At 46.6% G+C, this 14337-nt stretch overlaps 1 protein-coding gene across 11 annotated transcripts in view; it reads left to right on the top strand.

Moving 5' to 3' along the window:
- The window catches only part of FRMD8 (FERM domain containing 8), a 1471206-nt gene that overhangs the window by 228612 nt on the left and 1228257 nt on the right, over positions 1–14337 (top strand). Inside the window, exon 2 of one of the 11 annotated variants that reach the window (XM_069644730.1) lies at positions 8714–8793. The exons of the other annotated variants lie outside the window; for them this stretch is intronic. Coding sequence (XP_069500831.1) covers positions 8751–8793 — 43 coding nt within the window. The 5' untranslated portion in view covers positions 8714–8750. The remainder of the gene's footprint in view (positions 1–8713; positions 8794–14337) is intronic. 11 annotated transcript variants of the gene reach the window in all.

Below are 14337 nucleotides of genomic sequence, written 5' to 3'. Positions count from 1 at the left end.
ATGGGTGACCAAGGGCATCCCTGCCTGGTCCCCCTGCTAAGCTGCCAGGCCTCCGAGACTGTGGCCCCAGTCTTGACCCTAGCCACCGGGCTGCTATATAACTGGACCCATCTGATATAACCAGCGCCCACGCCTTATCCCTGCAGGGCCGCTTTCAGCCAAGGCCATCTCACTGAATCGAAGGCCTTGACCGCATCCAGCGACACTACCGCCATCTTGCCCGTGTCATCCTTAGTATGGTCGATAACATGGTGCAGCCTCCTATGGTTATCACTGATATTCCTGCCTGGGACATATCCCGTTTGATCCGGGTGGATAAGCTTGCCAATCACTTTCTTCAACCTGTTGGCCAGCACCGCCGTGAGTACTTTGCTGTCCTGGTTTAGCAAGGACAGAGGTCTATAAGATCCGCACTCAACAGCCGGCCCGCCTGGTTTCAGTAATGGAACAATCATGGCCTCACGGAGGGACAACAGGAGTTCTCCCTGTTCGTATGCCTCGTTAAACAAGGCCAGCAGAGGCTGCAGCAGCTCCTGCACATACACCTTGTAAAACTCACCAGGCAGGCCATCCGCCCCAGGTGCCTTGCACGTGGGGAGGCCCCGGATCACCACCTCCAGCTCATCAGAAGTGATAGGGGCGTCCAGTTCCTCCCGCTCCAGGTCGTCTAGGGTGGGCAGACCAATGTCTTCCAGTGTGTTCAGGATGTCCTGGCTCCTGTCCTCCCCAGTGTCCTCATACAAACGTTTGTAGAACCTGAGGAATTCCTCGTTCACCCCATCCTGAGTGTTGCGAAGGCCACCGTCCTCATCCCGGATCTCGTGGATAACCACTCGGGGGGACTCACTCTTGTACAGCCAGGCCAACAGTCTGCCTGGCTTGTCGCCCCCCCGCGTGCAGCCTCTCAGTGTATTTCCTATGGTTCAGTCTACATAGTCGGTCCCAAAGAGCGCTGCACGCCACCTGAAGGTCTCTCATCCTAGTCTTGTCTGCCTGAGTGGCATTCTCAAGACGAGCCAGGCTCTCCAGTTCCCTTTCGGTGTCCTGAAGCTCCCTCTCGATACCCCCTTGCAGTCCCTTGGATTTAGAGATCGCCACTCCGCGCACCACTACCTTAAAGGCCTCCCACAGAGTTCCTGCGGAACGCACACTACCCGTGTTTATCTCGAAATATTCCCCGATGGCAACCCTCAGGTCCTCCCGGAAACCTTCATCCTGCAGTGCTTCCGCCCGGAGTCTCCATGTGGGGACCCGAGGCCTAGGGGGTTGGTGTCGCCACTCTACCACCAGGGGCGAATGATCCGACAATACTCGAGCTTTGTATTCCGCCTCCACTATTTCGCCCGCTATCTCAGCAGTTCCAAACACATAATCCAATCTCGTATATGAGTCGTATGGCGCCGCATAATGCGAATACTGCCTCTCTGTGGGGTGGAGTCTCCTCCACACATCCACCAGTCTCAAGTCTCCTAGCAATGTCCCAAGCGCCTTGGCCGCCGGCGACATTTTCCCTTTGGTGTCTGCGGACCGGTCAATTTTGGGATCTAAGACACAATTGAAGTCCCCACCCCACACCATCGCGCCCCCTACCAAGGGGCTAAGTTTGCCATAGAGGGATCTAAAGTAGGCTGCAGTATCATGATTGGGGGCATACAGGTTGAGGATGTGTACTTCCCTGTTCTCCAGGAGTCCTGTTATCGCCACCATTCTACCCTCCGGGTCCACTATCGAGTCGAGCACCCGGAACGGCACATGCGGCGCCACCCAGGTGATGACCCCTCGAGCATACGCCGAGTACGTGGCACCCACTACCTTGCCCTTCCACTTCCTCGTAACCACCTCCAATTTCTCCCTGGTGAGGTGGGTCTCTTGTAGCAGGGCTATGTCTATCCGCATCCGCTTCAGATATAGCATGACTTTGTTTCGCTTGAGGTAACTATTGAGGCCTCGGACATTCCAGGTAACTATGCGAAGACTATCCGATGCCATCTGTTTGGTCTGTATTCAGCCCCGCCCTCCCCACAATACCCCCTTGGTCTAACACTCCGCCGGCTCTTCCGCCCTTGATCTCCATCCCCCCTCCCTGTTTCCCAACTACACACCACAGCAAACAACCCCTCCCCTCCCAACAAAAGCCCAGCTCCATCCCTGGATCTCAGGCCCACCCGCGTCTGGTCTTATCCCGTTTACAAGGAATAGGACCCCGTGGGGCGTCGCCGATCTAACAGCGACCTAACTAACTAGATATATTACTATTGGGGACAAAGGAAGCCTCTTAGAGCTCCCAATAAAGTGACCACGGGTAGGCACGCCCCACGGGCCAGCCAGTCAGTACCACATCATACGCATCACATATCGTACAAATGACTATATTCAAGTCCCAATGTCTCGGCCCCGTTGCCCCAGGCGGCCCAGCCACAAGCTACTTATCTTCCGTAGTCTCTGCCTGGATGCCTGATTCTTGAGGACTGCCCAGCGCGTCTAGCCAGTCCATCGCCTCAGTTGGTGTTTCGAAAAACGGGGATCTGCTTCTGTAGAAGACTTTCAATTTGGCCGGGTAGAGTAGCATATAGCGATGGCCAGCTTCACGAAGTCTCCTTTTCACCGCTCCGAAGTGCATCCGACTCCGCTGTACTTGTAGCGTGTAGTCAGGGTAGGCCGTGATCTTAGCGGATCCTCTGTCAATCGTTCCCCCTTTTCGAAAGAATTCAAGAATCTTTTCGCGATCACGATAGTTCAAAATTTTCGCGATCACCGGCCGCGGGGGGGCCCCGGGAGGCGGCTTCCTGGTTAGGGCCCTATGAGCTCTCTCAACTGCAAACCCCTGGGTCAGTAACCCGCCGGTAATCTCCTGCAAAAGCATGGATTCCACAAATTCCGTAGGGTCTGGCCCTTCAGTTCCTTCAGGGAGGCCCACGATTCGGATATTGTTGCGTCTGGCACGTCCCTCCGCCTGCTCCGCTCTGTCCTCCAGGTTGCCCACCCGTTGCACAAGGGCGTGTAGCTCCTTTTTATGAGCAGCGCAATCTGCCGTATTCGTGGCCGTCTCCTTCTCGATGGCCCCCGCGCGTTCCGAGACCGCCCTCACATCCAGCCTAAGTAGATTCACCTCCTCCTGGACGGCACCGATATTGAGGTTTAAGCCTTCTTGTAGCTCTTTCATGGCGAGGCCCAGCTTGGTCTCCCATGACACTTTTAAGTCCGCAATCGCCGCCAGCACCTCCTGTATCGTGCCAGGTGACTCCGCGGTCGTCACGGGGGTCTCTTTGATCTTGCCTCCTTCCGCCCCTGGGGGGGACTTGGCGTAAGCCTCCATCGTGGGCTGTTTGGCCTTAGGTTTCACACCTCTCGTGGTCATAATGTTGTATGAGACGGGCGAGGGCCCGTCCCGCCAGTCACCAAGGGGGAGTCACGCCACCCAACGTCCGAAGCCTGACCCACCACACTTGGGGCATCCAACACGCCCGGAGCACTCCGACCACCAGGCCCACGGTCCTGTCGTTATAGCCACATTCGTTCGGCACTCCAGCTCGCTGGGCCCCCGTGCGTCCTAGGCGGCGCTCGTGTGTTTTAGTCTCCGAGCAAAGGGACGCAAAGGTCCAGCACTCGTGATCGCGACACTGACTTCATGATCCTCGGTGTTCGCAACGTGTCGCCGCCATTTTGTCTTGTCCTCCTGCTCAGGGCTCGTCCCAGTCAATCACAATTATTTCGGTTTCTAAGCCGTCTAGATGTCCCAAACTTTCACAGGATGTAGTGGTGGCATTCACACACCTGGACATCGATTTCCAACGTCGGCCGGCCCCCGTGGACGTACCCCTCCATCAGGATCAAAACAGGATCAGCGGAGCTCCTCCAGAGTGCGACCTCTTACATGGCCGTCCAAGCCACGCCCCCGGCTTCAGCAGGCTTACACTGCTCCCGTCGCTTGTCTCCTTCCCATGTTGGGCCACGGGGAGCAAGGTCTTCCTCCGCTCAAACCATTCTGGTCCTCCTGCTTAGCCCTCTCTGGGCTGTAAAACTATATGCATCCCGGGTTCCACACAGCCCCCAACCGCTGTCTCTCGTTCACCATTGGATCCCGGCCCTGCTCTGCACACCAATTCAGCAGCCTGCTCCGTTGTTGGCGCCTTCCACTTATTGGGCACCAGGACCTCTGTGGGCGATTTCACCCCAAAAGAATCACCCAGGTATGCCTTGGTTCTCACTCAGATCGCCACGGGTGACTGTGCTGTTACAATGCGGCCATGCTGGTCCGTGCCCTCTGGTGGTCTTCTTTCATTGGGCCTCATTACGAGTTGGCCGGTATCTCTGCGGTAAATTTTTGCCGGAATTAACCGCAGTGGAATTTCTGCTTCGGTGATCCTGCCTATTTATTGAGTATTTTTTTTCCCCACAGTGAGTGGCAGAATTTAGCTCCAGGATTTTCCTGGAGGTGAATCCTCCACTCCAGGTCCAACCTTATAATTTAGCATAGTGGTAAAATTGGCAGTAACTTACTCTTAATGAAGCCTATTGTCCTTTTCTTCTCCTGTTTCTTCCATTGCCTGTTCATGCAGCTTCGAGCTTTTTAACATTCGTTGGGCTTGTTGGTTTCTCACACACTATGCTTCCAAACTTCTTATATTTTCTCTTGTCTTTTCTTGCCTTTTTTACAGTTCTAGTCTCCTTGGGCTCCCTACCCATCGTCTTGCTCCCCTTAGATCAATTTTATTTATTTATTTTTTTGTTTAGTTTGTTACAAACTTTTACAAAAATTGACATGTATCCTAGTTCTTTACACGTAATCAACCCGTATCCTTGCATCCATCGATAGATCAAATCAAGGTTATCATTAAATATGGAATAAGAGCTAAACCCAAAAAGGAACCACAGAACCCAATCTTCCCCAATTGTTTCAGTCTCTGTTTAAGCCTCTAGCCAATCTTCATGCTGTAGTAAGCTGTCAAGATAATTGATAATTGCACATGTTAACATCTGGTTGTTACCTGACAGTATATACAACCACCAATCGTCCATGTCCCCATTTAAGGGAGCACATTTCCTCAAGGCCGCAATTCTTATAGAATTTAATGCTAAACATTTGACTACCAAGTGTTTCAAGGATTCCACTTCAAGCGGACAGAATCGACAACAGCTATTCTTAGTTTTTTGGTCCTGTTTTAGCAACAGCGTCTCCTTGGTCGGTAGTTGGTTCAATTTCAACCGAATAAATTGATCCCTGTGATCTCTTGAGGGTAATTTATGTAAATAACTCGGGAGATGGTTTACACTAAGAGACTCTGCACTAAGATCAAGACTGGATTTTAACTTTGCTCTTCCGTTGATGGTATTAGTACAGTCACAGTACATCACTTTTTTTTTTGACTGCACACGGATTTGTGTGTAGTAGTTAAAGGTTCGCCCCAAACTGTTGAAGGAGAGTTAGAATTGTACACAACCAATCTCTTAACAGGCCTTGATAAGGTTTGTCCGCAAATTCTTTTAAGATCTCATATGGACGGGTTGAGTCTTTCATTTTCATCTTTTGGAGCATGGAGATTGATTTCCACAGCACTAGGGAGCTGAGGGATTGAAGTCCCAATTCATAACAAATGGCTGTGATGGAGACATTTTTAGACAACTTTAGAACTCTTTGCCAAAACTGGCCGCCTAACTGCTTCCACAAGGTGCAATTGATGTTCCAACCAGCTTTGCTTCCAAAAGTGATTGCCGCTACCACTCTCTGCCGGTAAAACATAATTATTGGAGTGAGCATGAATTTCCCATATTCTCGATGGAGTTTTGCTCCTTGAAGTTTCAAATTAGTCATTTTTCGAGTCCGAACTTCAGTCCACTGCCGTTCTCCAATTGAGGTGTTAAAAATGATCCCAAGGTATCTTATATTTTGTGTTCGCTCCAGTTGTCTTCCGGCTGTGTGCCATTTGAAATTTCTTCCTTTTGCTCCATGCGTCGTACCAAAGACTACAATTTTTGATTTCTCTACGTTAATTTCCATATCGTTGGCATCAAGGTAGGAATCTAGCTTCGTTAATGGGCGTTGCAGGCCTATTTGTCATATCTGCCAAGACCAAATCATCGGCATAAGTTGCCCAGCTAATTTGATTTCCATTTATTCGTGGTGGGAAGGCATTTGCCATAGACTGGGCGTCAGGAATGTCTGCGATGTAGAGTTTAAAGATTAGGGCCGCAAGAGGGCAACCTTGTTTGACGCCCCTTTCGGTTTGAATGCTTTCGGTTAACTCGCCCTTTGGATTTAATCTTATACAAATAGATGTATTCGAATGCAGTTCTATGATAAATTGCAATAAATCATTTAGACAGTTCCAATTTTGCAGTTTCGTCCACATGCGCCCTTCTATTAACTCGGTCGAGTGCTTGACACATGTCTATGAAAGCAGGGAATAGATGTTTATTTTTCATTGCGTCCAGTTTTAGGAGATTAAGGAGCGTGAGATTTAGTTCCACTCCTACGCCTCTTGTGAAACTAGTTTGCCTGTCGTCAATGATTTTTTTTTCCTCAATTGCCCACTTAGCCAGTTTTTTTTGCAAAAACGATGTAACGATTTCACCAATAACATCGAGCAAGGCAATCGGATGGTAGTTCGCGGGATCTGCTCGATTACCCCCTTCTTGAAGATGGGGACCTTACCGCCGATTGCCAGGAACGTGATATTTTTTTTGGCGTGATTTTATCAAAAAGAGATTTGATAAACAAGGCCCACTGAATTTTGTTTTTCTTTAGTATTAGGTTGGTTAAACCCTCTTGGCCGGCTGCTCCAGTGTTTTTGACCCTTGTGATTGAGGCTTCTATTTCCGATTTTTCCCCCTCAAAGTTCCATGCTACTTCCGGGCTTTGAAGTGGCTTTGAGATTTTGGTCGAAGGTGTTTTAAACACTTTAGTAAAGTGTTTCACCCAAGCTGTTTCATTCACTCCAACTAACATATCAGCTTCTTGTGTCAATGAGCCAGCATTTATGATTGTCCAGATATTGCGACTCTGTCTCTTACATATTGTTCACGGAGTTGTCTATGCAAGAGTAACAAGTTTCTATACTGTTGTTGTTGCTTTTTTTTCTTTACCAGGAAATCTGCTAGCAGAAGTCCTCTCTTAAGTGTCTTAAGGTCATCAAGCAGCTTTTTCTTTTCAGTATGAACTTTTATACTGAAAGGGTGTTTGTTTTAGATGATTAGTCCTGAAGCCACTTTGTTGCAAATGAAATTGAGCTAATAATGGAACAGTCGATCAGCTTGTCACCTCTTACATTGGCATATGCTAGCCTGTGTGTTAGCTTGTCGATCTGAGTTGGGCACAATCTTAACCGATTTAAGCCTTGATTTACCTCCAGCGTAGCTGTATAAACCTCATTCAGTACTGTTGGACTGGTTTTTATTGACCAGCACATTGTGACAGCGACGTGGTCACTGTTTATCATCTTGCAAATGAAATATTTGTGAATTTTTTTTAATCAAATCACAGGATGCCCATATGTAGTCTAGAGTTTTGTTTCCAAGTAGGTTGCACTGGAATATCACCAGTGGTTTTCCATTTAGCATTTCACAATTCCTAGTAGATAGTGCGTCTAGCCAGCGTTTCCCACTTATGTCGAGAGGATCAGTAATTGTTGCTTTAATCAACCCAGGTGTAGTTGAGGTCTCCACACACGATCACGGATTAGTTGACCTATTCCAGCATGAAGTCATCACTTAACATTGTTATAGATGTTAAAAATGTAGATGTTGAAATTTTGGCAGGGTTCCAATACACGTTTATCACCAATATGTGCTTGCTCTCAATTGGTGCTTTGTGCATTATTTTTATAATTGTGCCTTGCACAAATGCATTTGGATACAATGATTTCAACACATACCTCCCCGGTATGTTTTTCACCAAAGTTATTTATCTGGAAAAAGGACGTCCACTCTGGTTTTTTAAGGCCGGATTTAGAAATACAGTGAAACCTTCGCAAACCGGTACGAATCGCATCCAAGTTTCTTGCAAGCAAATAAGCTCATAATTTCCTTTAGATATAATTTTCTTGCAGTAAATGGCTGAATCCCAGCGTGTTGCAGGGGATTAAAGAACACTCCTTTGTGTCGCAAATAGAATTCAGCTATCGGTGTAGCCTCTGTGATCTGACTGCATCAATAGTGACCAGGCTTCTCATGTAATTGTCTGTTTGACTCACGTCTTGCGTCGCCTTGCTTGTAGTGGTCTAAAAGATCTTCTTTGTTCATTTGCTGTTAGGTTTCTGCTTTCCGATGATGTCTTTTCAATTGTGTTATCCTTGGGGTTCCTTAGGCTTCCCACATCATCGCTTATCTCATAACAAAACGTAAGGAGCTTGTTTTTTGTGGCTCTTATAGTGTTTGCGACGAGCTGGGAGTGAACATGTAAAAGCACCCAGTCGGATCTTCTCTGAGAGGAATTCCACTATGTCAATATCATCAGACATGATAGTCCTCAAGGTTGGCACACAGTTCAAAAGTTTCATGAGGTTTATTCGATTAAGGTTGACTTCATTTTTGTCATGTAGCATGTATTCCAATTGGAGTTTTTTTATGTGAGAGTCCTTCCATTGTTCAACTATGTGCTCTGACTGTTTTGTCTGTCCTCTTTTGTTAGCTTGCCTGGAAGTATATTTAGGATTTCATTTCTGATCAACCTCATGGGTTTGTGACGTGTCTGACTTTGTTACATTTTTCTTTGCAGAGTTTCGATCTTTGGTGTTGCAAGGTTAAAGGGCCGGATGACGCTTGTCTACTTCAAACCTTCTAGGTGCTGGAGAGTCGGTAATATACACTCCACGGCTTCTACTAGGTATCAAGTGGGGTGAGATATCCTGTGTTTGTTTAATGAGGCTTCTGATGAGATTTCAATGTCGTCTACAATAGAGTAGGTTGATAAATTGGCGAGGTCTGACTAAGTGAAAGACACATGCTCATCTACCTCGTCCTCATATAACCTCTTCCGTTTATTGGCATTCCCACTCGATTGCTTAGCTTCCACCTGTAATTGAGCATTGTTGCCAATTGATTTTTCTATCAGATTTCTGTGTCTTTTCTTTTGTTCGTTCAAATATTGAGATTGCAAGTGGAGTTGTTAAATTCCTGATGAACTTCTTCGATTTATTAGATTTATTGTGTTTGCCAATGATTCCTTTGGTCACAGTTTTCTTTTCTGGTGACTTTGGATTTGCATTCTTTTTTTTTGTCACTAAAAATGTCAAACGTGGCTAATGTTGAGGCTGTCAATGGGGCCTCTTGTGGCAATACGGTGCGACTGAGTTCACATCTTACAGCACTCCCGACATCGAGCCTTGGTGGTTCCACTAGTCTCGGATTGATTGAGAAGGGATTTCCACTTTTAATTTGGTCCCCATAATTATCCATTGGCTTTGTTGGGTGATTGAATCTGAAATTTCTGCGAGCGGCAAGCGCAGATGGCGTATCAATCTTTGGATTGTGATCAGACTTGAGTCTCGAGTTTGAGGCAACCTTCTCATGGTCTAGCGGGCTTATGTCGTCAGAGCACTTCTCGCCCTGTTGCGACCTGCGTTTAGGGATGACTGTTTTAACGCTTCGAAGGTCAATGCTGTTATTGCAAGAACATAGACTGAATTCATGTTCCATTGTCACTTTTTGCGGATAATGGCTCAGCCATTTTCTGCAATCCAAGACCGCTTCCATGAGATCTGATTTCTGGGCAATCTCACTTCTCGCCAGGTCGCTGAGTCTAAGTTGCCATTTTGTGGAATTTTCAGCTTCAATGTCAAGTCTTTTGTGCGTATGCTCGGCCACAGCTTCCAATGCACTTACTTTAGTATTGATCATGGCTAATAGAATATTTTGCTGGCATTGTGTAGCGATTCATAGAGCTTCACAAATGGAATCGACGACGTTGAGGCTGCCGCCATCAGGTTGTTGTAGATCTGTAAACCTGCAGCCACAGATAGCTTGTTTCAGCAGCAATCGGTCTTGATGCATTGGTATTGCGGTTTGAGTCAACAGTGGTGGGGGGCATTTATCACTTGTGCTGTAATCGTGAATTTCGAATCCCTCAAGTGGAGCAGCCGTGTGCGCCTTTTTTGCCCCCATTCCAAGCTGAGCTGCTTTTCCCAACAACGGAGTGTTCGTGCGATCGTCTTGAAAGGGCCTACCATGCGCATTAAGTGTTAGTTTTGCTTCTAAGGCAGGATGTGTAGGTATTTGCAAGAATGAGTAATGCCCCATACTGCCATTAGGTTTTTCATTACTTCTGTGTTCAGGTGTGTTACACAAACGCTCCAGCCTTTTCTTTATCGTTTGAAAGTCAAGAGAGAGTTAAGCCTCTCGAGCAGCTGCTTCCGCGTACAGGAGAATTGATGACTTCATGTTTGATGCTGAGTCTCTTTGTCGAGACAGGGAGGGATGTTCAGACCACTAATATAATCGAGGGTTTATCATTGCTGTGACATGTGTTCTTGCCCAGATTTGGATTCCAGACTGCTCCTTTTTGCGACAGTGTTCCTTCCTGTGTTTCCTGAATTTCCCATTGCTCAGGAGACACTTGGTCAGTTGTCGAATTCGAAGTCGTCAATTGATCGTTAACCTTTGTACTTTTATAAGGCACCAGGTCTATTTGAAGTATACTGGAAGCAGGAGCTGCATTCTTGTCCATTAAATGGCGGCCATGGGACGCAGAATTCGTGTTGGCATCATCCACATCCACTTCCCTGCAAATTTCTCGAGCTGTACCATCATTCATTTTGCTATGAGGAGGGTCTGTGAGAAGACCACCGCCCAGTTTACTTTGGGTAGACTGGTTCTGTCGGTATCATTCGACTCCTGCCGTGGTAAAAGCAATCCTTCAGCTTGCTTTGTGATTTAGAGCAATTCAACGTCCGTGGTATCGAGACACTGTTTAAGCCTTTACTGTTTTCATCCGGACTGCTTGGATGGGAGGTTGGTAGTAAAGTCTGTAGATCAAATTCAGATTCAGGTTCGCTTGCTAGGGGAGAGCCTGTATTAACGTCTCTATTCATAGCGCCTGTGTTGAGAGTTGCAGAGGTTAGTACAATTGAGTTGATAACAGTGTGGAGCGCACTAGGGCGTGTAATGTTTAGGAACAGAATTGCTTTCGGCAGGATCAACAGTGCACTCGCCTAGACCAGACGGCGAGTCAGTAACGAACGTGACAGTGTCGGGATCACGCCGGTTTTGTTTCTGTAGCTTCTGGCGCATCAAAGGGCCTCCATCGGGCAGATGCACCATCTTTCGGGCTCAATGGTTTGGAAGCAAAAATAAGTCTTAAACCAAGTAATGGATAAACAAAATGCCAACAGAAGTAGAAGTCTTGGCCGCCCACGGCCAAAGACTCTACGTTGACTCTGCGTCCTCTCCGCGGAGGTTTCATTGGTTTTAAAGGGTAGACGGCAAGAACAGACTGTCCTTCCCACGCAGCACCAGCAGTCCAACGAGTCAAACCCAAAGACTACATTGACTCTTCTACTTGTATCCTTTGTTCACTCTCTCCTCTGGACTCTATCTCTGCCTCTTTGCCAACTTCAATGGCTGTCCTTTGATGCTAGTTTCCTTTTTCATTTCTTTTGTCTTGTTTGTAAATGTCTTTATGGTTTAGCTCCTCCCCATCTGTTCGCTTGTCTTTTTAGTCCACTCCAGTCTCTGGTGTTCGCAATCCCTTCTTGTCCACAGTCACTGCTGTGCCCCCTCCCGATTCATTCCTTTTCTCTCATAGCTCCCAAGCACTGGAAAGCTCTCCCCCTCTTTCTTCGCTCTTCTTTCTCCCTCTTTAAATCATGGCTTAAAGAGCGCTTTCTCTCCATTATTGATTCATATTTTCATTTTTTTTTTGTACCGTATATTTTCTATGTAACGTGCTTAGGCTTTAGGCGCTACATAAATAAATTACAAATTTAACACTTGATGTTTCAGGGGTTTAATTGCTTAAAAGGTGTTCACTAATGTTGAAAGGCACTGCTTATTGTTTGGTTATTTTGTTGTCTCCCTTTATAGATGGGTACTTGACTGTTTTCTTGAGGAACCTCTGGCCTTCGCAATCACTGATTTATTTAGGATATATTTGAGGTAGATTAAAAGGGGCAGCGCTCTGACCTGCAATGTGACTTTTTAAAATGTTCTGAAGAGCATGTACCTTGTTGGGACTAGTGAAATATTTTGTATTGCTGCTTGCTTTGTTCCACAATGACTCCGGGAATCCTTTAAACATCTAAACATGTTCAGGGTCAGAGCAGTGGGCTAATGCACTGCAGGCAAGCCACGAAGACCCAAGCAACTCCTACAAATGTGTTTAGTGGCTCTATGGTAGCCACATCGGGCACATGCGGGCCCTGATGGATCTTGTGTGTGCACAGCTTTTGTGTTCACACAGATGGCACATACTTGCCCACTTAATTCACCACACTGCTTTCCAAGATGTAAGTGGGTTCAGTAACTATGTGATGCAGCCACATGAACACAATAGACATCCATGCAGTGCTTGCTCTCTTCAGGCAAGATGACTTAACGGCTACTGCAAATAGCCCAGCATGACATAGATGCGTTCTTTGAATGTTTGAAGCTGCTTCAGGGCCATCATCAGTTATCCCAAAATGCCTGGTTAAGTCTCGAATGTGTTGTTGCTCCAGTGTCCCCACAGACTTCTCGGTATGGCCCTGTCATTTCTGGGACCATGTGATTTATCTGGGGATCACCATATACATCCAACCAGGATTCAAGGGAGTCCTTTGAATGTATTTATTGGAACAAGTGTTATCCTCGCCATCCCACTAAGGCACAGATGGGTACTGTGATGGTGTGGGCCGACAGTGGTCACCATAGCCTACCCGGGTGCCGGTGAGTCTTGTTTGTACGAAGTGGCTTCAAGATAACCAGGGTCACCAAATAAACCATTTCAGGCCAGTTTTGTAAAGGTTTGAAATGCTTCAGCAATGGGACTAGAATGGAGTAACAATTTTATATAGAGGCCAGGGTGACCTGGACAGTGGACCTAAAACTGTATCCTTTTGTAAAACCGGATTAATAAAAAAAAAATGTATATTTCCTTGCTTTCTTAACAAGGCAAGTTGTACCAATTTGAATTAGCTGGAGGTGCAAGAGCAGACTGTTCAATAATCCAAGACCTGTCTTAGCCATAACCTAGCTTAGAGGAGATGATTACAGTTGCTAAACAAATCGTAGTTCGTTATACAGAAGGGGAAGGATCCTATTCTTCTTCACTTGGAAAAAAACATGTCCAAATTAAAACATCACTTTATTTTGTACTTCTGCTGACGGGAAGCAAATGTGAGGAGGTCAGAAGAACAAGGAGGTTCAGAGATCCTTGATGCCAGCAGCTACCTTGACCTTTGTTTTAGCCTTTAACTTGCTAGGGTTCGTAATGATCGTCGATGCCAGGGACCTAGTTAAAAGATTTTGCTAGTGCAATGTGATGTCATTTGGCATTAAGGACCTATGAGAAAATCCAGAGAGGAAAAATGGGTAGCTAAATGTAGAGGGGTATGTACAGGTCTTGATGACAGACAAAAGTTTAATGGAGTTGAATTTCAAACAGGAGGAACTTCTCCAGTTCTGAATGACATTCATACTCTGCTGGAATAAAGGCACTGTGATACCCAGGTCACGTGCAACAATAAAGGCACAGGAATTCCCCAGTAAAAATTGAATCCATGGAACTGAATTAACTGGACCAGATGTTGAAAGTATGATTAATGAAGACTGGAAAAAGAAATGGGTCCTGATGGATTCCGCATTTTAAAAAAATAAAAAGCCCCAGCTAAGCAGTAACCGGAAGGTAAGTAGATGACTAGCATTTGGTGAGGGTCCCAAATACCCATTAAGAGGGTTCCATTAATTTAAATGTTTGTGGTGGCCTCCCATTTAGGGGGGCTGCAAAATTCAAACTTTGCTGGCTCCTTCCCAGGCAAACTCTACAGCCTTGAATCGAATCACTCCATCAAACTCATTCAAATGGGTCGTACACATTGCAGCTTTGGAACTTCAGGGCTGGCAGAGGCGAAAACCATATAGGACCACATTCATCGCACATTCGCTCTCTGTTAGTGTTGTTGGGGGAGTGGCAGGAGCAAATTGCTATCTCCTTTCAGACCAGATCATTGCATAACAGTTCTGGAATGTGCTGATATGAACTTTCAAGCAATATAACCTGAGCGGGGGAAGGAGGGCAGTGCCAGTAAGCCAAAGTCCTGGGTCATAAGTTGGCCCTGGGGCATTACTTGGCTGGTAATGCCCCCTCTGCAAGGGCTGTATTGCTACGTTGAGAAATTACGTATTTGCCTTTTCTCAACTTGAGAATAA

This window comes from Ambystoma mexicanum, chromosome 2p (genome assembly GCF_040938575.1).
Source record: "Ambystoma mexicanum isolate Mex_15411 chromosome 2p, UKY_AmexF1_1, whole genome shotgun sequence".
Lineage (NCBI taxonomy): Eukaryota > Metazoa > Chordata > Amphibia > Caudata > Ambystomatidae > Ambystoma > Ambystoma mexicanum.
The sequence above is the reverse complement of the archived record's forward strand: the minus strand, read 5'-3'. Positions and strand labels throughout refer to the sequence as shown.